The 25,089-nt window shown below is 34.6% G+C and overlaps 1 protein-coding gene across 1 annotated transcript; it reads left to right on the top strand.

Annotated features, from left to right (window-relative positions):
• Positions 1–9,509: 9,509 nt before the first annotated feature.
• Positions 9,510–11,854, top strand: LOC121267938 (NAC domain-containing protein 2-like). Its single transcript, XM_041172037.1, has 3 exons — positions 9,510–9,714; positions 9,919–10,211; positions 11,057–11,854. The coding sequence occupies exons 1-3, from the start codon at positions 9,510–9,512 to the stop codon at positions 11,852–11,854; spliced, it is 1,296 nt and encodes a 431-aa protein (XP_041027971.1).
• Positions 11,855–25,089: the final 13,235 nt, after the last annotated feature.

Raw genomic sequence — 25,089 nt, 5'->3', positions numbered from 1 at the left:
TTAGTGCTAGTCAGAAAGGTATATTCTTTCGGCGTTGCTTTGAAGCCTACTTAACTAGAAAAGGTTGGTTCAAAATGCTTCCAGTCCAAATGCTTTTTTAGGTGTTTTTGCTGAATGAGGACTGTAAGATCTTTGGAAGGGTTTTTGAATTATACTTATATTCTAGGAGAATCTTTGTTCTTGCATCTTGCTACTATACTTTGATTAGATATCTTCCATCAAATTGATATTACCATATGCATCAATGGCTCAGGTTAATCGTAATTTGTATTTATTAGTAGTATATCCTCATAACTATGGTATCATTCCTCACACATTGTGTGAATACAATGACTCATTGGAAGTTTTAGTTCTAATGCAGGTAATTTTTTAGTGTTCCTATTTATGTATTCAATAGAAAATTCTCATTTCTCAATTCTTTGAGTGTTGAAAAAACAAATCTCGCTGTCATATTTTCTAGATAATTCTGATATTGTTAAATTTTCGACATATTTCTTATTGAGTATACAAAAGAATAATTTATTGTAGAAAGTTTCAATATTTACCTATATTCCATTTCCAGAGATCCCTAAATATAAACTGTAAATTTCTGAGTTTTTCATATATTGAGACACAAAGTGCACATTGCTCTTCACTTCTTTTTTCACTTTTCTCCAAGTCATTGCAATAGTTCAACAAATTTGTCACAAATCTACCAAATAAATTGCCAATGATGAATTTGCAACCACGTACTATGTTCATTGGAAGCACTTCCATCAGATTTTTGAGTTAAATATTTATTACCAGAAATAGAATGACTATACATGCAAATCATAATCAAAATGAATGCACATAAGAGCATTGGCATTTGACTCATCAAATGAGTTCAATATTCAAAATTTGACAAATTTATGTTTAAAATCACTACATTGGATTCATCAAATACTACAATTTGAAACTTTGAGCTACAGTGCATTCCAATTCATCTTCAAATTTGAAGACTCACTATTCACACTTTATAACCATTATTTTATTTACTTAAATTATTGTTTCCCGATTTTGAGACACAATATATTTAAGTTGGGAAACAACAATTTAAGTATCAAATTAAATTATTAATTAACATATAGTTAGTGTAATTGTAAAATATGAAAAAAAATAAATTAAAAATATTATTATTTTGATTAATCCAATGATTAATCCAATGTGAGGTTATGAATAAGAAGGTTTTGGATTTATGAAAAACATATATTTTTTTATCAAATTTTAAAGATGAAAATGATGAATCCAATGCTAATGCTCTAAGGAATTAATTAGGAATTTTTCTACCTCCTCCTTCCTTCCCACCTCAGTCTCTTATCTATTGATCAAATTTAATGAAAACTTTCTTCTCACCAACATCATATACACGTGGTAAGTGTTTCCTCCAATTCTTTACTAAAACATGGACTATTAAATGCATGCTTAGTGTCTGATACTACTATTCCCATCTGTCACCACTCTTCTTTGATGAATACAATCATTTTTATTGTTGTTAACATTTTTGAGTTGATGAATTATTTGTTATTTGGCTTGGTTTCTTAAAAATCATTTTTTACAACTCAGATACTTTACCTACAGGTTGACACTTGTTATTGATTTTTAGATCATTTGTAAGTCTGGTTTTGTGCTTCCCACTTGTGCAATTACTTTTTTTAGCAAGAACATATAATTTGGATGTGCATTATATTTTTTGTGGATTTTGTTTTTGGGCTTTTTTTTTTATTTTTCGGAAAACTCTTTTGCGGTGAGTAAATTTCGCCCAATTATTTTTATTCATCGATTTTACTTATTTGCGGCGATTAAATATCGTTGCAAATAATCTTTTTCGACGACAATTACCCGCTGGAAATACATAACGGTGATGATTATTTAAAATTGCTGGGAAAATATTGAGTCATTTGCGGTGATTTCCTAACCAGTTGCGACGATGTATATCATTGCAATTGACTTTTCTCAACGATTTAAGGGTAAACAAAAAGGCTATTTCCATCGATTTTTTGGACAATTGCGACGGACAAAAATCGTCAGAAATAATAGGTTTTTGTGACGATTTTTGTCTTTCGTTGAAATTTATCAAAAATGACACTTTAATTTTGTCGAATATGCAGCGAATTAGAAATCGCCAAAAATGATCAATTGCAGCAATTATTAGGGGTATTTGTGGCAATTTTGAGCGCTGAAAAAGACCCAATTTCTTGTAGTGTATATAGTTCCAATCGAGAGATAACGATGATGTGAATTTGGTTTTCGTAATGTGTATATGTATAAGAGATCAGAGAGAGAGAGAGAGAGTGCAATAGGATGTAGTACTGGATCTGAGGAAGATCGGCTAACTCCATCCATCGTTTTGAGCCGTTCCTCTCCAGTAGTGTCCTTCTTGGCAACACATGAACTTCCCTCTTTTCACACAACCTGTGTACGTAAGATCAGGGCTTCGGACTTTGATTCTTTGCTCGCAACTTCTAAATTTGCTCTATGACTCAACCTTTCAATTGGATTGTATGACACACACACACACACACACACACACACGCACACACATATATAGACATATATACAGCAATTGGAGTAATCCTAATAAGAATAGGAATAAAATTAGTCTTCCAATTGGAATAGAAATTCTTTTACATGCAGTTGGATAATCTTACTACAATACTATCTGCTATGGACCCATGAATGTAAGTAGGCTAATAATCCGTACATGTATCTGCCTCTTTTTTATTTAATTCATTCAGTTGGTCATGATCTTGTTTTGTAGTCCTTTAAAAGCTCAGGTCCACTTCATCATCAACCTTGGAGCTAGCTAGCGATTGTCCGACTTATTTGGATCATTTTCAATCCTTCCACAGAGGGATCGAGGATGGGTGAATATGCACTGTCATCATTTGATCATCTTTACACCTTCTAATGAGCCTTACACACGAGTATGGTTCTATAAAACATTGTTGTAAGATCTGTAATCATCTGATCATTGTTGTTTAATTTATACTTCCTGTAAGAAGTTTTGGGCCCTATATATATGTGACATATTATCTAATAGATCAGATAATTCATTTGTTTTCTTCAAACGGGCCGAATAATAGCAAGATCTGATAAGTTTAGTTGCCAGGATATGGGATTTGGCTCCAATCTTTAGTTAATTGTAGCATGTACACTGATTAATATTTTGGTATGCCTTTTACTTTTATATTATGTATATATATCTTGACTCAATTGTTATTTTCGTTATACATATAGTATTGTCTATCATGTCATGTATCTATGATTCTCATCTTGTGTTGTATCTCTGACAAAAAAGTTTTTAGTTTCAAGTACATGACTACGGAGGCAAAGCAGTGGGGTACGTGGATATTGGATCAAGGTATTTTAGGGCGGATGCAGGCCTTAATTGATGACAAAATAAATGTATGAGGTCCCTTTTTATTATTACAAAAATATTTGTTGCAACCGCCTGATATAACCGGCTTGCAACCAGCGCATTTAATAAAACTTTTATTTCTTTCTCCCTCCCTCTCTCCATTTCGTTTCTTTTCTCTCTATCAATTTTCAGTTCTTCTATATACAGTCGTTAGATATAACCGGCGTGCAGTCGTCCATGCCACGTCAGATTTAAAATGAATTGTTTACTCTTTTTCTAAACGCACATGTTCTCTCTCATCAGCTATCTCTCTCTCATCAACTCTCTCTATCTCTCGTTCCTCGGGTCTTCTCTCTCTCTCTCTCTCTCTCTCTCACATCAAATGTCTCCATGTCAGTCCCGTTTGCACCAGGCGCTTGCAACAAGCGTTTTTCATCAATTTTATATGTTATAATCCTTCCTTCTCTTACGAGTGTTTATGTACGAGCATGGAACGAATAGTTTAAAACATCCTAAAAAATGTCACCAATGACTAGATATCCATCTTTCTATCTTTAATTAAAAATGGAGATGTAGATAGGCTATTTTCTTAAATGCAATTCTCTTGACATTGCCTTTGTTCTCGTGCTCTGGGTTCTCACTTGCAAAAATTTTTCTTCTCTTTATTGAAAAATAGATGCTATTAAGCCTGTGGTTGGGTCCACCCCACTGTGAAATTTTTCTTATCTTGATTAACATCCTACAGACATACCTAGTTGTGAAAGTATAGAAGAGCCCATCAAGGTCATACATATATTGGCTTGTGTGTTTGGAGAACTGACTGGTTTCATTGGCCATAATTATTAAGTTTAGTTTAGGGTAAGGAAATTGTAGAATTGCTGTCAAAACTTTGTGATTTTGTGTTGAAAAACTGTGGGAAAAGAGTGGAGCTGGTGAAGGTGAAAAGTGTTGTTTGTTCCATTTTTTATCATGTTCAGTGCTCCTTATGGAAAAAAGTGAACCCACGTTATTTCCAGAATGGTTGAGAAATACTGGAAGTGCTACTGGGGGTGGCATTTTAGCCCACCATTCTGCGTCAACTGCTACTCATTTATTTACTTTTCAACTTGCTAACTTGTTATTAATGATGCTTAATAAAACAAAAACAATTAAAGAATAAAATTACATGAGAAAAACAAAAATCAATGCCTGGACGAGAGAAGATTTGCTGCAGTTGGGTGAAATTGGGTTTCTGATGGAAACATTTAGAGCTAGGTTTCGAGAGAGAGCTGAGAAAAGAAAGTTAAGAGAGAGAAAAGAAAGGTTGAGAGAGAGAGCTAAGAGAGAGAGAAAGTGTAGAGAAAGAAAAGAAGATTTGTCTTTTTTATAATATTTTATTCTACCTAAACTGTCAGATATAGTCCGATTATCCCTGATTGCATATTCCGGTTGTACCTAGCAAAACTCTTTTTTTTTTTTTTTTAACTTTATCTTTATGATTGCGGACTGTTGTTCACAAATTGCAAGCCATTAGAAGTTTCTTGATCTCATCCTTACTTCTAAGCTTCATAGGAATGCCTCTGCTTCAGCTAACATCAGCAACCTTGCTTCACAAAGCACCCTTGCAAATCCAGGGTTTTTACCCAAAAAAAAAAAAATATTAAAGATTCTTGATTGATACATTGGTCTGCAAGAAAGTTCAGAGAATAGTGTATTGTACGGCATTTGACGACTGATTCAATGTGAGTGATGCTGTGTGGTGGATATTTAATTTATGGAAAAATCTATTCCTAGGCCGGTTGAAGTTACCAACACCACACACCATGACGTGGCAAACCCGGTCTGGTCGCCACGTCACGGTTTTACACTTCCCACCCAGATGGGGTTGGTCCCTTCACAGATTCATTCCTCCCCATCTCCCTCACTTCCCTCTGTCCATAACCAAAATCGCCCAAAATCTCAAGTTCAACAACCTCGTCGTGCGAGAAAAGGACCTGCACCCACCAAGCCTTCGTCCCTTCAGAGAGTTTCCTCCCCGTCTCCCTCACTTCGCTCTGTCCGTAACCCACCAAAATCGCATTTTCAAAATTTCGAATGAGCCTGTTTAATCGCCGTACGAGAAAAGGACCCGCACCCACCAAGCCTTTGTTTTCCCTAGGCGATTTCTCGACCCACACACACCAAGCCTCTCTTTTCCCTAGCTCAGAGCCACTGCATTGCTGTGTGAGAAAAGGCTCCACACCCACCAAGCCTCTGTTTTCCCTAGGCAATTTCTCATCATTTTGTAGGTTCTGAACATTTTTCATTTATCAACAATTTGCAGGTTCCACCCGTGTGTTTCCTTCTCTCTCTGACCCTCTCGCTCTCGATTTCTCAAAATTTTGAATGAGCCGTGCGGAGGAAGACATTCAGTAAAATGTTCTTTTTAGTTGAAAAAAAATTAAATAAATGAAATGCCACATCATCCCGTGTGTGGTGTTGGATAAGTAAAGGCAGGTGTATAGACGAACTCTATTATTTATAGCTATTATTCTCTTGAGTAGCTAAAATATAATGGGATAGGTTAGTGAATGTCTCAAAGCAATCATTGAGATTTAGATGAAGAAATTACGGTGATAAGAAACTTCAAGAAAAGAGCCATGACAAATATTAAAATATCCTATATTACTATTTTGGTTCTTACAATTAACCTCTCTAAATTTGTAATGTTTCTAATCTCATCCTCAAGCAGTATAAATCTGATCCATCCATAGGCAATTATCTACATCATATCCTAACAGATATATTTTTTGCACATTAAGTAAAAAATGCATAGTGAAGAGTAATCAAGAATCTAAATAATCAAGTTCTGTACTTTAGAATCAGATGAGTAGTATCATCATGGCTGTAAAAGCATTTGCAATAATCTAAATATAAATGTAATATAAATTACTAATTAGTACTTCCAAGGTTGGATTTGTTGTCAGTTTTGACTCCTCACATTCTACTAAGATCAATTTTGCCCCTATTTCATCAATAAAATAAAAATTTACTATTTGCAAATATCTCACTATATAGAATGTGAGGATGGAGGAAACAGCTATTTAGAATCCCGTAGCACTAGAAGAATACCACAGCTTTAAAGCCATAATGACACTATTGGATTAGAGCTGATATAAAAAACAGAGAAGGGGAAAAACCAACGACTCAAGGAAAGCAGCCAAACAAAATGCATAGTGTAGATGCCAAATAATTAGTGAGATGCATCACCCGAAACTTCCACAACGACCATAATTCTTCAACAACACTAGTAGCTCCCACATCAATTCCAAAACTTCCCCAGAAATTATCATCACAGATTAGGCAAGTAGACGAGTACAAGCCATATTCCACAATAAACCCAACGTCCAGTCAAAGCAACACAAGAATAAATCCTAAAGCAACTTCCACCAATCAAGAATACAAGAATAAATCCTAAACCAAAGAAAGTCGCAACATTCAACTTGAAATGCAAATCTTTTTTCATGAATCAATAAAGAACTCCAAAAGATTCTTCATTAAAAAAACCCAGACTCTGTTTCTAACAACAACAACTTTAAACACTTCCATAGGACAAAGTTGAACACAAATAAGCAAATGACAACAACCCACAATATAAACTTGGGCAAAATAAAGTGAGTGCAAAGAATGGTGACGGTTTATTCTGAGAGAGAGAGAGAGAGAGAGAGACCTCTAGGGCGTGTTTGTATCGCTTGACCTTGCGTTGAGGAGAATGGGGCTTCGACGTAGGACAGGCGACGATGTCGAGGTGTGGGTGGTGGTGAACAGCGCTCCTAGCTGCGATGTAGAGAAATCCGAAAGAGAGAGAGGTAAGGCCATATTCGGGGGCGCAAAAGGAAAGAGATCGGCAGGGGGCTGGGCGAGAAGGAGGGGTGGCCGTCGAGGTGAGGTTGCAGTGGCATGGTGGGCTCGTGTGCGGCGACGTGGGTTGTGCGCGACAGAGGCTTGAGGGAGAAGAGGGATTGAAGAGAGAGAGAGGGGGAGGTGGGGGGGACGGGAGGGAAATGACGAAGGCAAAACGAGCGGTCGAATTATTATTAGTTTTTTGCGGCGACATAATATCACCGCTATAAATAGACAACATCGCCGCAAAAGATCAAATATTCAAAATCTCATTTTCAGTGAAGCAAAAACTGTTGGCACTGCTCATTTGCAACGACAAAAATTCTCCACAAATAGTTTTGTACAGAGTCTCCTTTAATTTGTTAAAGGCTATTTTGGGCGCTTCACATATCGGTGCTAATAAAAGCATCCGCATCAACTTCTTCAAAGTGTATTTCATCTTCAAATTTAAATAATTTTATAGAAAGTTGACCCACATTGAATTAGCCAAGCCCTTTTCAAATGAAATTTGATCTACAGTAATTTCATCTTTCTTTCCAAAGATGAAAAGAACTGTTTCAAGTCTAAACAAATTGTTTATTGTTTTCAGCTCCCTCTCCCGCGATTTCTTTCTTTCTTCTTCTTCCATCTTTCTCTCCCGCGTCTCTTCTTTCTTCTCTTCTTCCATCTGTCTCTCGCGTCTCTGCCTTCTTCTTCCTTCTTTCTCTCCCGCGATTTCTTTCTCTTTTTTTTTCTCTCTTCTTTCTCTTCTTCTTCCCTTTCTTCTTCCCTCTCTCGCGTCTCTATTACGAGTCGTTTTGACGCACAAAGGTCGAGCTTTTTTCTTCTTCTTCTTTCGTTCCTCCTTATTCTTCTTCTTCAATGTGGTTGAAGTTATCGAATTTAAAAGACCCATACCTCTCCTCCTGTGGCTTCTGGAGTTGAAAACGGTGTGTTTGTTTCTCTCGATTTTAATTCCCAGGGACAGGGGAAGGCGGATTTATTATTATTATTATTTATTTCTAAGGGCGTCTGCGGTGGCTCTCTCTGGATCTGTTGTTTGCAGTCATTGTTCTTAGGGTTTGGGGGAAATGAAGTCCTCGTTGGGAAAGCTTAGCAGATTGGCACTGCACAAGAACGATGCCAAGGAGAAGGCAGGGTTTCTACCTTCTATACACTTGGATGAGCTCGCTCAGGCTGCGAAGGTACTCCCCCAAACTGCCCTCTCAAGCTCTCCCTCTCTGATAAAACTCGGTTGATTGTAATTGATTACGATTTTCATATTTCTTCAATTCAATGCTTTATTCTAATCGAAGGCTTCTTGAAGATAGCTCCGGATTTACCTGGGAAAATAGATTCGACAGTAAATAATAGAAAATAGAAATCTAGGTGGAGCCAACGGTGAAAAATTGCTATGATAGTATACTCTCTGCAGCAGCTGCTACAGCAAATAGTGCATATGGTAGCCATTTTACAATCTTCCATGAAAACTTACTTATTATATCTTGTATCTTGTGGTTGTATTTGTTTTGTGGTTGTTGCTTATGTTATTTTGTGATTTTTTGTTATTTTGGATCACAAATATGGGTGTTTGAGAATGTGGGCAGCAACTATATATGAATGTTGTACCGTGGACAGTGATGAAACTTTTATATTTAGATATTGATATGGTATAAATTGTTTATTAGATGAGACTTTGTTTATTATTTTTGGATATTGATATCGTGTGATGAAACTTTGTTTATTGGATTGTGAAAATGAAAATGAATATGATTGTTGGAGATTATGAAAAAAGAATTAATTATAAAATAAAAAATAATAATATTTTATTATTATAGAGAGTGTGATGACTAATCCAATGTAGACTTTAAGTTTTAAATTATTAGCTAAAGTGAAAAAGTTACATATTAATCAAAATTTGAAGAATAAGATGGCCAATCCAATATTAATTCTTTAAACATTAATTAATCACAGAATACTTATTGCGGCAACAAATTTCGCCACAATAAATGCTTTTGCAGCAATTTTTCATATTCATGGAGATAAGTGCCACTACAGTTACAATAGTTTTTCAGGCGATTTAACATTAAATTCTCCCTCCACATTTTCCAAATTCAGGCTGAATTCCGCGGCAAATTTAAAATTTGAAGTAAGTTGTCGAGGTTATATATATATACTATACTTGCAGGATGTCATCGAGAATTCGAAGTAAGTTGTCGAGGTTATATACTATACTTGCAGGATGTCATCGAGAAAAAGAAAGGTGAAAGAAATAGGAGGAAACCGATCCATGGATGAAAACACGAAATCGGTAAAGATGATGGAAGAGAGTAGTCATTTCGGTTTGGATGATATTCCGCGTGGTTTTCGGTTCCTTCCCACCGATGAAGAGCTCATCCGTTATTACGTGATCAACAAAGTCTTGGATAAACCTCTCCCATTAAACAAATTCATAGATGTTAATATTTACAACTACAATCCAGATCAACTGGCTGGTTCGTCTTCTATCTCTCTTCTCTTTTTTTTTTTCATTTATCATTTTCCTCTTCGTATTTGCTGCATGCGTGCCTACATTGCCTCTCTCTTCTTTTTAATTTGACCTGTTTCATTCATGGTGTTGCATGTTGATTTATTTTAAGTGATTATTGATGAAATATGATCTATATATAATTTTCTTTATCATGATCATGGACATGCAGAGATATATGGAGGTAGAGAAGAGAATGAGCCAATGTATTTTTTCAGTCCAAGGGAACGGAAGTATGCCAACGGGAGCCGTCCGAACCGTGTAACTGGAACGGGACATTGGAGGGCTACCGGAAAAGATAAACACATTCCAGCGATGGGACCGACGATAGGGTTCACGACGGCGCTGGGATTTCATGAAGGGAAATCAAAAAAAGATAAAAAAACCAAGTGGATCATGCATGAATACCGAGTCAACTACGAGTACCTGAATGTTCCGAGGAGTACTCCTGATCAACCTATGATGGTATATACATATAAATATTATATATTTCCCTTTCTAGAAAATGAAACGTATATATGCATACATATATATATATATATAATAATTCATTGCATATATTATCATGACTACTAAATAAAACAACGGGTACGTAATAATATTACTAATGCATTTATCTATGAAATTATATTAATGCATTGGTTAGAAAAAAAATTGAGAATAATATTTTTAGATATATTGTTTATTATATTTTCAAAATGAAAGAAAATAATTTATTTATATTAAAAATAAATTTTGTATTGAGATATTTATATATATATATATTTATATATATGAAAGTGAATAGGTAAATCAGTTGAAAAGATCGATGTTTAAATATAATTTTTTAAAAGTATTTTTTGTTTGGATATTTGTGAAAGTGTCTTTTATTTTTGTGTTTGGATAATGATTGCATGAAAAGTTGGAATAGTTTAATTTAAATTTAGATTTGAAGATATTTATAAATGTGGGATTTATTAATTAAGAATTATCCAAAAAGAATTTGAAACAATATATATTATACGGAAATATATAGTTAATATTTTATTGCATATATAGAAAAGTAATTTATTTGAGGACACGATTAATTAATCAGGGCATATATAATATTAATAATATTATGATCTCGAAGGTTATATCATTTACTAGTTAAAGCAAACATCTACGTACAGATCGAGAGTACGTACATATATTATACGTATTCCATCATGAACTAACTGAACTAAAATTGCCAAAAATAAAAAATAATAAGCAAGTTATTCAATTTAATTCAATGCAGATAACTTTATCTTTTTCCTGATATCTATCGATCTATATATGCATGCATGCAGTTGGATAAGTGGGTTCTCTGCAAGATATATGAGAATGTAAGGGGGCCAAAAGGAAAGTCGACTGATGAAATGCAAGATATTCCATCAAAAACCAGCTGCTTTCCTCATCATGATCATGCAGATCAAGGAGGTCGGGAGCGCTCGATTATTTCATCTCCACCACGCACGTTGCTGCTCATAAATCAAGTTCCTCCAGTACCTAATAATTATGATTTGAGCAATGCGCTTAACTCTCCATGTCAGTTTGATCAGTACTACTCGGGACAGATGATCTCAGCATTTGGTGAACATGATCATCATCACGATCTTCCTATAGCATTCGAAAATACCGGGCTGCATAATTATGCTAATTTGGCGGATGATCCGTTTTTCAACACTAATATAACGAGACCGGATGATCATCATCATCAGTTATTTGCAGCTCCAGTACCAGCTTATTCGGCCAACTCTGCATCTGATTGGTGTGATGTTGATGATCAAGGCCGGCGAAAGGATGATGATGATCGGCGCGGCTTTCAACTATCAGGTCCTGCATTTAATGATCCAGTACTCGATTATGTTCCACTCGGAAATCCAGACAACTTTGCTCATGATGTTGATGATGTTTTAATTTTCTACGATGCCCGACTTAGTTCTGGGTCCGCTGGTGACCTTGATCAATCTGATCAACTTTTGCTTATGTTCGATGCAAGCTGTGATGATAATCAAAACTTTGATTTGGGGAGTACTGCTCTTGACAACATGTTTTCAGAGAATAAGGAGGAGCCAGAGAATACGGAGCCAGATCGAACATCATGATCAGGAGTGCCGGCCCAGAACTACCACATTGTGATTTTTCATTTCTCGATAAATTCTAGGAAATTGCAATTTCACGTACAAGTCCTTGAGATACATATGCAATTACTATAGTAGATAAGCCATTTATCCTGTACCTATTTGTTCAAATTAAGACTTGTAATTAAGATATATTTGTAACCCTGGTATTTGTCTTGTTTTTGACTTGGTGTATAGGTTTTTTTTGAGGCATAGGTTTTTGTCTTTCTTGAATATTTATAATCCTCAAGTTCCTGGTTATAACCATGATTTTCTTTCGCCATAAATAAAAGTTATCAATAAAATTGAGATATTGTCATTTGTTTTTTAAAAAATTAAGATATATAATCAGTTTTATTTAATTTGTATGTAGTATTTAAATTATATATCATTTCTTTACCATTCACGTAATATTTCAGGTGGAAGTTATTTGTTGTACCATATATATGATTAAATGTCACACACACATATATATAGAAATACTATAACTACAAAGTGATTACACAAAAGTAATCTCACAAATTGATGTGCTTTGATATTGTTTGTCAAATTGTAAAATTACTTTTATTATAAAGCAAATCTGACGGATCACATAAATTTATGTCAATTTATAGGATTACTTTTATGTAATCCATTTGTGGCTGTAGCACTCCTCATATAGAGAAATATATATATATCGAGAGAGAGAGAGAGATATGGCATAATACATTATATTAATGCTAAATAGCCTATATTAATATTAATATTAATATTCATATGTTAATGTTTTATACCAAGTTTGTTGAGGATATTATCTTTAGCAGACTTAGAAGATTTCTTTGAGGATGAGCTGGCGGCTTTTACTCTTGATGAAGCAGTTAGTGAATTAGGGGCCCGAACTATCAGGGGGTATTCAGAGACTGGTGAACCAGATTTGATTGCTGGGAATTCCTTCTTCTCTTGCAAATCAAGAGCGACTTGAAGGAAATCTTTAATCATCTGGTTGATCACTTTTTCAGTATATCCAAACCTATCCCACCATTTTGTGAAATAAGCTCGGTCAATTATATCAGCATTTTTTTCATAAGTCCATTTAAAGATCCACGGTAGTTTGTAGTTCTTGCAAAAATGGAACTCATAAGGAAACATCTGTGAATGCCGGTTCATTTTTGTACCAGCAACTTGTTGATAAAATGTAAAAGCTCTGGCGAGCTGCTCAGGAAGATTCTGTGAAATTAATCGAATTGGTCCCACCATTGGAGAAACCAGTAGGGAAAAGTTCCTTTGAATCTTGTATCAAAATTGATGAACCATGAATGACTCATATCAGGTACCTGAAAGAACATGAAACGTCTCCAGGCAGTTATGTAATCAAAATAATTATAACTCAGTTCAGAGTCTGAGAGTCTTTTTGGAGTCCATGGGTTTGTTCCCCATTCGGCCTCTGTCATGACTCAGAGGATATAAGCACTGTGATAGATTAATTTGGAGGAATCATTCTTATCATAAATAAGTTTTATGACAATAGAGTTGGTGAGAATCAAGATACTGGAATAATACTGGAGATTTTTTGAGGAATCTTCAGGTATCCAGTGAAAATTAGGAGAAAATAGGAAGAGGCTATTTTAAACGGATCTGTTAAATTAAAATGGTTAGGTTCTATATGAAACATATTAGTAATAAATGGCTTCTTCAAATATTCAGATTTTCCTTTTGGGAGGAAAAACTGAGGAGTAATCAAAGTAGGACCTTTTGATGCAATTGCTTTCGCATATGGGTCAAAAGACGTAGAAACCGTAGACGCGAAGGTCACCGGTTGCACAATTTTACCAAGAGGTGTGAACTTATTGGCAATATCCAGTGCTGTTGAGGAGACACTGGGCACAATGGAAGATCCAGACTCATTCTTGATGAGTTTTATACTGGGTATTGGAGGTGGGGGGTTCACTCTCTGTTTCTCTTTTCCTTTCTTCTTGCTTACGCTCGTGGTTGGGTGTCTGCAAGAACTCTCTGGTAAGAAAATCAGGGATAGAATTATCAATGCCTTTGATGTATTTAATATCAAAATCAAAAACACTTAAAATACCTTGCTATCGTGCAAAAATATGTTTTGATGCAATGTTTTCAACATCTTGTTCTAAAACAAATCTAGCACTCATGCAATCAATACAAAGTAAAAACTTCTTGTTTAACAAATCAGATTGAAATTTAGAAATACATAGTACTATAGATAAAATCTCTTGTTTAATGGTACTATATTTCTCTTGTGCAGGATTCCAGGTTCTAGAGTGGAAATGAACAATTTCTTCAGAAGAACCTGGTGAAACAGATTGTTTCAGAATGCCACCATAACCAATGTTTGAGGCATCTGTTTCAACAATTTTAAATGAATCAGAAGTGAGGATTCCAAGGCACGGAAGAGTCTTGACAGGTGCTTTGATTTTCCTCACTATTTTAGTATGGATTTCTGTCCAAGGGGGAGGATTAGAAATAAGTCGTTTGAACAATGGACGACATTGTTTCCTCATATCCTTGTAGAAATCAGCAACATAATTAAGAGATCCTAAGAACCTCTGTAATTGTTTTTTGTCAAGAATGACATCAGGGAATTTTTCGGCAAAATCAATGGCTCTTTGGATAGACCTGATTTTCCCTTCAGAAATATCATAACCAAGGAATCTGATCTTGGTTTGAAACAGTTTGATCTTCTTCGCAGAAACGACAAGACCATTGCTTCTAATGATGTCTAGAAACGAATTCAAATATTTTCAGTGTTCATCAATAGATTTAGAAAAAACAAGGACATCATCTATATAGACGATGGTAAAAGTAGAGAACGAGTTGAAGACATCGTTCATGATATGTTGGAACTCACTATGGGCATTTTTTGAGACCGAATGGCATCACATTCCAATCGAAATGACCAAAGGGGGTTACAAAGGTTGTCTTGTACCGGTCTGACTCGGCTATCTGGATTTGCCAAAAATCAGATTTGAGGTCAAATTTGGAAAAGACTACTGCATCACTCAACCTATGAATTAAGTCATTTTGTTGGGAATAGGGTACCTAATCCACTGCAAGACTTTGTTCAAAGGTTTATAATTAATGACTAGACGAGGGGTGCCTCTTTCTAGTTCAGTATTTTTTCAGACATAAAAGGCTGGACAAGACCAAGGGGACTCGCTATCCCTAATTATGCCTTTTTTCATAAGGTCTGCAAGTTTCTTTTTGCAGAATTCTAAAGTCTGACTATTCATCTGAATTGGTCTGGCTTTAGTAGAGATAGTGCTTTCATCAAAATTTTTGATATAAGGAAGAGAAACGATGTGTTTCTTCCTATGCCAAAAAACATTTGGTAAATCAGAACAAACATAAAAAAACAAGACGCTTGTTAAAATTATCAATTTTTGAAAGTAAAATACGCGAAGATAATTATTCAGAAATCTTTTTGTACCTTATTTCCTATTGGAGGAAATTCAGATGCTTTTGTTTTGCAAAAAGCAAAGATTTCAAACTTTTATCTTGGTCGATCTCTTAACGAGATGCAAATTTAAATTTGATATTTTGACCAAAATGGTCGGTAGTAATACCATCTTTTTCAGTCAAAAAAGGATATAAAACAGAAATAAATGGAATGCCTAAAATCACTTTGTGAGACATGTTTTTGACTAAAACAGAAGGGATTTTAAAGCAAACATTGTTTTGACAAACATGAACGTTGTTAAACTCATATGTGATTTTCATCTGGGATCCATTTGCAGAAAATAATCTCTCGGATGATTTTTCAAAATATTTACTAGGAATGAGTCATTCTTGAATACAATTCAGGTCTGATCCGAAATCAATCATAGCAACAACAGAAAATTGAAAATCATGGGCTACTACAATGGTAACTCTTGAAAATCATTTTGGAGGAATGGTATGATGGATCAAACAAATCTGGTTATCAGCGGCTAACTCATGCTGGCTTGAACCAGAATCGTTTGTTCGCTCATTGTCAGAAAGAATATCCTGATCAAGTTGTTTATCGATTTTAAACACTAAAAATTCTTGTTTTAAAATCTCATTTTCAGACTTAAGGTTGTTAACCTCGGATCTGAGTTCAATGATTTCTTTTTTAACAAGATTTATCTCGTGTTGAAAATCATTTGTAGAAATTTCCTTGGGTTTTTTCTTTTGAAATCTTTCCAAGGTTTCTTGAAAACTAATCCTTTGCTTAGAAGACTCTGGTTCTTGATGAGCCATAGTCTTTCTTGACTTAAGAAGATATTCTTCCTTAAGTTCAGGATTTGTTATTTGAGAAATCAAAGTTAGCAATAGGTTTTCTTGTTCTTCAGATTTGGACAAGACATGGATTGTCTTACCCTTTATCTGGTAACAAGTATTATTATAATTGCAACCTAGTTTAGGACCAGTAGAATCTGGAGATCCAGTTTCTGAGTGATATTCTAATCACTAGAACTGAACTCGAGGATATCAGATGATGAAGACGAAGCTATTTCTAGGAGTCGAAATAGTTCTTCTTTATCATTGTTATCAATATTCAATTGATTAAGCTTCTTTTTTAATTTTTTATCTTTTTTGGCTTTCCGGGGGCATTTATCAGCGAAATGTCCTGAATTGCCACAAATAAAACATTTTCCTTGAGAAAAATCCTTAAATTTCTTTTTCTTAGAAAATAGCTTAGAAAACGGTTTTTTATAAGTTTTCTTGTAAAACTCATCACGGGGTTTTCTCCTGATACCGCCATGAGATTTAGAAAACTTGTGCTTCCTTTTAGAGGGAGCTATTGCAGGAAGTCCAAATTGTTCACAACATGATCTCATTTTGTATTTGGCTTTCTTACTATTTTTCATCTGCTCTCGGAGCATCCTTTGATCATTACACATACTAATACCAAGTTTCTTGATTACTGCACAATATCACCATAAGTGTATGTGTCGTAATTAAGAGACCCAGCAATAGTAAGTTCATCCTTCACTTTGTAAACGACAAGCGAGGTAAACCATCAATAAATTTCTCATTCCAGTAAGGCTTCTAACTGTCATCTCGAAGCATCACTTTGGAAATAAAAACATTTTGGTACCATCTATAATCAGACATCTGATGACATCTAAAATTATTCAACTGGTCGCTGATACGGCTAGTTATGTCAGATGGTGTGCCAATAAAGTATTTTAAAATTGTATAAATCAAAATATTAACTCCATCAGATTGGTTAGATCCAATGGATTCATCAAAATAGGTAACCCTTCATCATTACACTTGACAGCGTTCTGAATAGTTTCCTTAGCATTTCTGGTTATGTGTTTATCCCACCAGTTTCTTAAAATACCGAAAAATCCTTGTGTTAAAATCTTAACAATATCAGGTTGTCTGATATTGTTGTTCACATAAGCATTTGCTACAAGGGACATCTTACTCATGGTATTTATGATCTCTTGTTCAGAGAAACCATCAATATTCCATTCGTAAACCTTGTCAGCAAAGTAAGAAGATTGGTTTTGAAAACTTTTTCTTCAAACTGTAAATCAGGAGGAGTAGGCCTGAAATACCAGTTCTTCGTCAGACTCATTGGTTTGGGTCCTTTTGAAGAGAATCTGACAATTTCAGGTTTTAAAACAATATCTTGAAAATTTTTTTCACGTAAATCAAGATCATTTTCTTTAGAAGAGTGATCGTTAGAAGACTCATTTGTAGTTTCAACAAGAACTTCTTCTTCTATTTCTTTGTTAGACAAAGCACTAGTAAAAGGCTGTTCTCTTTTCAGATCATTAAGCATTTGATCAATCTTATCTAAAATCTTTGCCTATGGGTTTTTAAAATCAATTTTGGCTCGGCTTTCAGGTAAGATAATCAAAGGTTTTTCAATTATCTTCTTTGGTTGATCTGTAGTCAAAACCAAAAGAATAGGATCAGGTTTTTCAACCTTTTCTTCAATCCGATCTAGCTGTTGTCCGATCGTATGAAGAGCAAGATTCACAAAGTTATTTTGAGAAATAACCTTTTTTTGTTTATTTGAGAATCTTGTCCTTCTCAGGATCTCTGGAAACAGTTCTGAGATTTTAAATGGTGAAGTACATATCTCAACCCCTTTGTGGGTGATAAGAACGATGGCTAGACTTGACTACCATTTTGCCTTCTTCCTTGACGAAATTAGTTTTAACAACATTCAAAGTATTGTTAGGAGCATAAATATTTTCAACAAAATCGAAGAAAAGAATATGCTTTTGCTGCTTATTCATTTCTTCTTTCCATTTCTGTTTAACACGTTGTTTTTTCTTTTTCAGAATACTTTGCATGGTAGGTTTTTCGCCTAGCACTATTTTTTGAAAGTTTGTATTCTTCAAAAGATAAACAAGATCATACGCAAATGGTTTGTTCAACAGAGTTAAACTGTGATGAATTTATGGTGCAACAGGAGCTACCATATCTGAAACTGTAGGTGATAAGATGAGTCATCTTCTTTATTGGCTTCATTATGATTAGGCTGGTCTTTAGAGGATCCAGCATCCTGTACACAGTAAAAAGCAGAAGTAACTTGAGAGGACGTAGAAAGTCCTTTCAGTTTTAAAACAGGATTAACAGGTTGGGCTGTTTTAACAGAATCTTCCAGAATTATTTGAGGTTTTGGTCTCTTCTTACTGGAATTTCTGACCCTGCAAAAGAATAACTAGATCCAGCATAATAATTTCTTCTTAGCCCTAGAGATCTAATCTGATCAAAACTAATTTTTATGGTTCCATCCAAATATTGTTGAATGTTAATTGAGTAATTGTCAACAGGGTTTCGAGGAATAGGAGGAGCCTTTTCTTCCAAAATTCATTCTTTGGGAAGAATTATATCTTTCCAAAAAATCATTTTTGGAGTTGAAACATCCGCATCTGGGGTTGAACTCTGGATCAGAAGAGTTTTTCCCTAGATGGGTTTTGCAATTGCTTTTGGATTTAAACTTATTTTTAAAAGACGATAATAAATCCTGTAATCAAAGTAAGGGGTTTACTGCCCTTAAGCATATCATATCCAAAAGTTAAAATATTTAAAGTCAAACATTTTGAAATATGTTCATCATCAATGGCAATAGTTAAATCTAGATAACAATTAAATAGACTGGTCCATCCGTTAAAGAGGATTGGATCATTCCGAGAATATTTGTTTCAAAATATTGAATCTGGCATCCCTTAAACAAAATAATACGGATGCATTGATGCCTCTCCTTGTTAAAGGTTTGACAGCAATTTAGACATATCCAATATGAATATATCTAAAACCTTGCTACAAGAATTTTGTCATCTGTTCTTTTAGGAAAAGATAACATTTTTCTTGAGTTTTGGAAATAGTATAAGTTTGTTCAACAGTACGCAAGCAAAGTTGCGTGTGGAAGGATCTCTCAAACCAATTGGTTCGATAGATCGTGCTAACATCAAGTTTTGGAATCTTCCCTGATCCCAGCACAGGCGACTATGTCGCTTCAAAAGCACAGTCTTCCTCATTAACTATGTCAGGCAGCATAGCCGACCTAGAACTAATTGTTAAATTGGATCTATTCATCCAACTCATTTTGTCCTAGGACAACACCGACCGTCGCATCTCAGGGGTCTGTGAACTTACCACTCTCGGCCCTCGAGTTTTGAACCTATAGCTGCCCTACACTAGCCTCCCTGGCTTTAAAACAGGACTTACACCTCCGGGTTCCTAACCTACTTGTCGAAAGATGATCTTGAACCAACCAAAGTAGAAACTCCGAGTGGGGGTTGTCAGAAAATAAAATAAGTTCAACAAAGAAGAAACAATTCACAACAATTAGATACCAGATTGACTCTAATACCAAAACTGATGTTTCCTTATAAGCTTCATTTTTGCAATAACTACAAACTACCGTGAATCTTTAAATGGACTTATGAGAAAAATGCTGATATAATTGACCGAGCTTATTTCACAAAATGGTGGGATAGGTTTGGATATACTAAAAAAATGATCAACCAGATGATTACAGATTTCTTTCAAGTCGCTCCTGATTTTGCAAGACAAGAAGGAATTCCCAGCAATCAAATCTGGTTCACCAGTCCCTGAATACCCCCTGATAGTTCAGGCCCCTAATTCACCAACTGCTTCATCAAGAGGAAAAGCAGCCAGCTCATCCTCAAATAAATCTTTTAAGTCTACTAAAGATAATATCCTCAACAGACTTGGTAAAAAAGATTTAATAAAATTATTGGAGCAACAACTGTCTAAGTCTACGAGTGATAATTCTGAAAATGATGAGAATTCAGAAGCATCCTCAGAGGCTTCATACAGTAATATATTTGGTCATGATTCAGAAAGCATTCTAAAGCTGGAAGATGATTGACTACTACTTGAGTTCAAAGAAAACCGACCATAGTCCTCTTTGAGATATTCGAACTACTACTTGAGTTCAAAGAAGGCCAACCAAAGTCCTCTTTGAGATATTCGTCATCTTGTGCCTAAAGCAGCAGCCCACAGAGACAGCTGGAAGACACAGAGACGACCGAATGGTATTTTGTCATTTTGTGCCTAAAGCAGCCGCCCACGAGGACAGCTGAAGAGACACAATAATGATACCCTGAGCCCCGTGCCTAAACAGTTCCCATTGTTCACTCACGGATTGATTTACTGTTTTACTTTAATAATTGTAAACAGAAACTCCTTATGCTATAAAATGAGAACCTTATTCTGAGCTGAGGCAGAACTCAAACTAGAACTCACTCGAGAGAAATACTTCTGATCCTCTCTACCCTGTTCTTGAGTCTCCTAATTTACTCTGATTTCTGTAAGTGCAAATCTGCACTACCTTACACCTGTAATTACTTTAAGCTTGTTAATTTTAATAAAGCTTATATGTTTTTACAATTAATTTTGCATATTCATACATGCATATGGCTAATTTAACCGCCTGTTTATTTTATGCTTGCATAATTTAATTATTGTGCAATTTACTATTCCATTCTCTTCTTCTTCAGTCATCTTTTCCTTCTTTCTGCTGTTTTGGTATCATATATATATATATATATATGTATACGTCAGTTAGACTCTATTTCCCAGTTGCCAACTTTTCTCAACCTTTTTAAATTTCCAGTACTTTCTCTTATCTAGCAAGAATTTTCAACTTTTAAATTGAAACTTGTTTTCTTCAAGTGCACATTTTCTAATGTATTTCTTTGTTGTATTACGAATTGGAATGATACAGATTGTTGAGATCACAAAGGGAAGTAAGGTGAAATATGAGCTTGACAAGAAGATAGGACTAATTAAAGTATTGACCATTTCGTCCTCTTAAATGGAAGATTTTAGTGCTAGTCTGAAAAGTATATTCTTTCGGCGTTGCTTTGAAGCCTACTTAACTAGAAAAGGTTGGTTCAAAATGCTTCCAGTCCAAATGCTTTTTTAGGTGTTTCTACTGAATGAGGACTGTAAGATCTTTGGAAGAGTTTTTGAATTATACTTATATTCTAGGAGAATCTTAGTTCTTGCATTTTGCTACTGTGCTTTGATTAGATCAAATTGATATTACCATATGCATCAATGGCTCAGGTTGATCGTAATTTGTATTCATTAGTAGTATATCCTCATAACTATGGTCTCATTCCTCACACATTGTGTGAATACAATGACCCATTGGATGTTTTAGTTCTAATGCAGGTAGTTTTTTAGTGTTCCTATTTATGTATTCAATAGAAAATTCTCATTTCTCAATTCTTGGAGTGTTGAAAAAATAAATCTCGCTGTCATATTTTCTAGATAATTCTGATATTGTTAAATTTTTGGCATATTTCTTATTGAGTATACAAAAGAATAATTTATTGTAGAAAGTTTCAATATTTACCTATATTCCATTTCCAGAGATCCTTGAATACAAACTGTAAATTCCTGGGTTTTTCATATATTGAGACACAAAGTGCACATTGCTCCACTTCTTTTTTCACTTTTCTCCAAGTCATTGCAATAGTTCAACAAATTTGTCACAAATCTACCAAATAAATTGCCAATGATGAATTTGCAACCACGTACTATGTTCATTGGAAGCACTTCTATCAGATTTTTGAGTTAAATATTTATTACCAGAAATAGAATGATTATACATGCAAATCATAATCAAAATGAATGCACATAAGAGCATTGGCATTCGACTCATCAAATGAGTTCAATATTTAAAATTTGATGAATTTATGTTTAAAATTACTGCATTGGATTCATCAAATACTACAATTTCAAATTTTGAGCTACAGTGCACTCCAATTCATCTTCAAATTTGAAGACTCACTATTCACACTTTATAACCATTATTTTATTTACTTAAATTATTGTTTCCCAATTTTGAGCCACAATATATTTAAGTTGGGAAACAAAAATTTAAGTGTCAAATTAAATTATTAATTAACATATAGTTAGTGTAATTGTAAAATATGAAAAAAATAAATTAAAAATATTATTATTAAGAAAATAATATTATATTATTATTTTGATGAATCCAATGATTAATCCAATGTGAGGTTATGGATAAGAAGGTTTTGGATTTATGAAAAACATATATTTTTTATCAAATTTTAAAGACAAAAATGATGAATCCAATGCTAATACTCTAAGGAATTAATTAGGAATTTTTCTACCTCCTCCTTCCTTCCTACCTCAATCTCTTATCTATTGATCCAATTTAATGAAAACTTTCTTCTCACCAACATCATATACACTTGGTAAGTGTTTCCTCCAATTCTTTACTAAAACATGGACTATTAAATGCATGCTTAGTGTTTGATACTACTATTCCCAACTGTCATCACTCTTCTTTGATGAATACAATCATTTTTATTGTTATTAACATTTTTGAGTTGATGAATTATTTGTTATTTGGCTTGGTTTCTTAAAAATCATTTTTTACAACTAAGATACTTTACCTACAGGTTGACACTTGTTATTGGTTTTTAGATCATTTGTAAGTCTGGTTTTGTGCTTCCCACTTGTGCAATTACTTTTTTTAGCAAGAACATATAATTTGGATGTGTATTATATTTTTTGTGGATTTTGTTTTTGGGCATTTTTTTTTTATTTTCCGGAAAACTCTTTTGCGACGAGTAAATTTCTCCCAATTATTTTTATTCGTCGATTTTACTTATTTGCGGCGATTAAATATCGCTGCAAATAATCTTTTTTCGGTGACAATTACCCGCTGGAAATACATAACGGCGATGATTATTTAAAATTGCTGGGAAAATATTGAGTCATTTGCAGCGATTTCCTAATTAGTTGCGACGACGTGTATCATTGCAATTGACTTTTCTCAACGATTTAAGGGTAAACGAAAAGGCTATTTCCAACGATATTTTGGACAATTGCGACAAACAAAAATTGTCAGAAATAATAAGTTTTTGTGACGATTTTGGTCTTTCGTTAAAATTTACCAAAAATGACACTTTAATTTCGTCGAACATGCAGCGAATTAGAAATCGCCAAAAATGATCAATTGCAGCAATTATTAGGGGTATTTGTGGCGATTTTGAGCGCTGAAAAAGACTCAATTTCTTGTAGTGTATATAGTTCCAATCGAGAGATGACGATGATGTGAATTTGGTTTTCGTAATGTGTATATGTATAAGAGATCAGAGAGAGAGAGAGAGAGTGCAATAGGATGTAGTACTGGATCTGAGGAAGATCAGCTAACTCCATCCATCGTTTTGAGCCGTTCCTCTCCAGTAGTGTCCTTCTTGGCAACACATGAACTTCCCCCTTTTCACACAACCTGTGTACGTAAGATCAGGGCTTCGGACTTTGATTCTTTGCTCGCAACTTCTAAATTTGCTCTATGACTCAACCTTTCAATTGGATGTATGACACACACACACACACACACACATATATATAGACATATATACAGCAATTGGAGTAATCCTAATAAGAATAGGAATAAAATTAGTCTTCCAATTGGAATAGAAATTCTTTTACATGCAGTTGGATAATCTTACTACAATACTATCTGCTATGGACCCATGAATGTAAGTAGGCTAATAATCCGTACATGTATCTGCCTCTTTTTTATTTAATTCATTCAGTTGGTCATGATCTTGTTTTGTAGTCCTTTAAAAGCTCAGGTCCACTTCATCAACCTTGGAGCTAGCTAGCGATTGTCCGACTTATTTGGATCATTTTCAATCCTTCCACAGAGGGATCGAGGATGGGTGAATATGCACTGTCATCATTTGATCATCTTTACACCTTATAATGAGCCTTACACACGAGTATGGTTCTATAAAACATTGTTGTAAGATCTGTAATCATCTGATCATTGTTATTTAATTTATACTTCCTCTAAGAAGTTTTGGGCCCTATATATATGTGACATATTATCTAATAGATCAGATAATTCATGTGTTTTCTTCAAACAGGCCGAAGAATAGCAAGATCTGATAGTTTAGTTGCCAGTATATGGGATTTGGCTCCAATCTTTAGTTAATTGTAGCATGTACACTTAATATTTTGGTATGCCTTTTACTTTTATATTATGTATATATATCTTGACTCAATTGATATTTTCGTTATATATATAGTATTGTCTATCATGTCATGTATCTATGATTCTCATCTTGTGTTGTATCTCTGACAAAAAAGTTTTTAGTTTCAGGTACATGGCTACGGAGGCAAAGCAGTGGGGTAAGTGGAAATTGGATCAGGTATTTTAGGGCGGATGCAGGCCGTAATTGGTGACAAAATAAATGTATGAGGTCCCTCTTTATTATTACAAAAATACTTGTTGCAACCGCCTGATATAACCGGCTTGCAACCGGCGCATTTAATAAAATTTTTATTTCTTTCTCCCTCCCTCTCTCCATTTTGTTTCTTTTCTCTCTATCAATTTTCAGTTCTTCTATACATAATCGTTAGATATAACCGGCGTGCAGTCGTCCATGCCACGTCAAATTTAAAATGAATTGTTTACTCTTTTTCTAAACGCACATGTTCTCTCTCATCAGCTCTCTCGTCAGCTATCTCTCTCATCAACTCTCTCTATTTCTCGTTCCTCGGGTCCTCTCTCTCTCTCATCAGCTCAGTCTCTCTCTCTCTCTCTCTCATCAAATGTCTCCATGTCAGTCTCGTTTGCACCAAGCGCTTGCAACAAGCGTTTTTCATCAATTTTATCTGTTATAATCCTTCCTTCTCTTATGAGTGTTTATGTACGAGCATGGAACAAATAGTTTAAAACATCCTAAAAAAATGTCACCAACAACTAG

Source organism: Juglans microcarpa x Juglans regia, chromosome 5S (genome assembly GCF_004785595.1).
Source record: "Juglans microcarpa x Juglans regia isolate MS1-56 chromosome 5S, Jm3101_v1.0, whole genome shotgun sequence".
In the NCBI taxonomy this organism is placed as follows: domain Eukaryota; kingdom Viridiplantae; phylum Streptophyta; class Magnoliopsida; order Fagales; family Juglandaceae; genus Juglans; species Juglans microcarpa x Juglans regia.
This window is presented reverse-complemented; position numbering and strand designations above follow the sequence as displayed.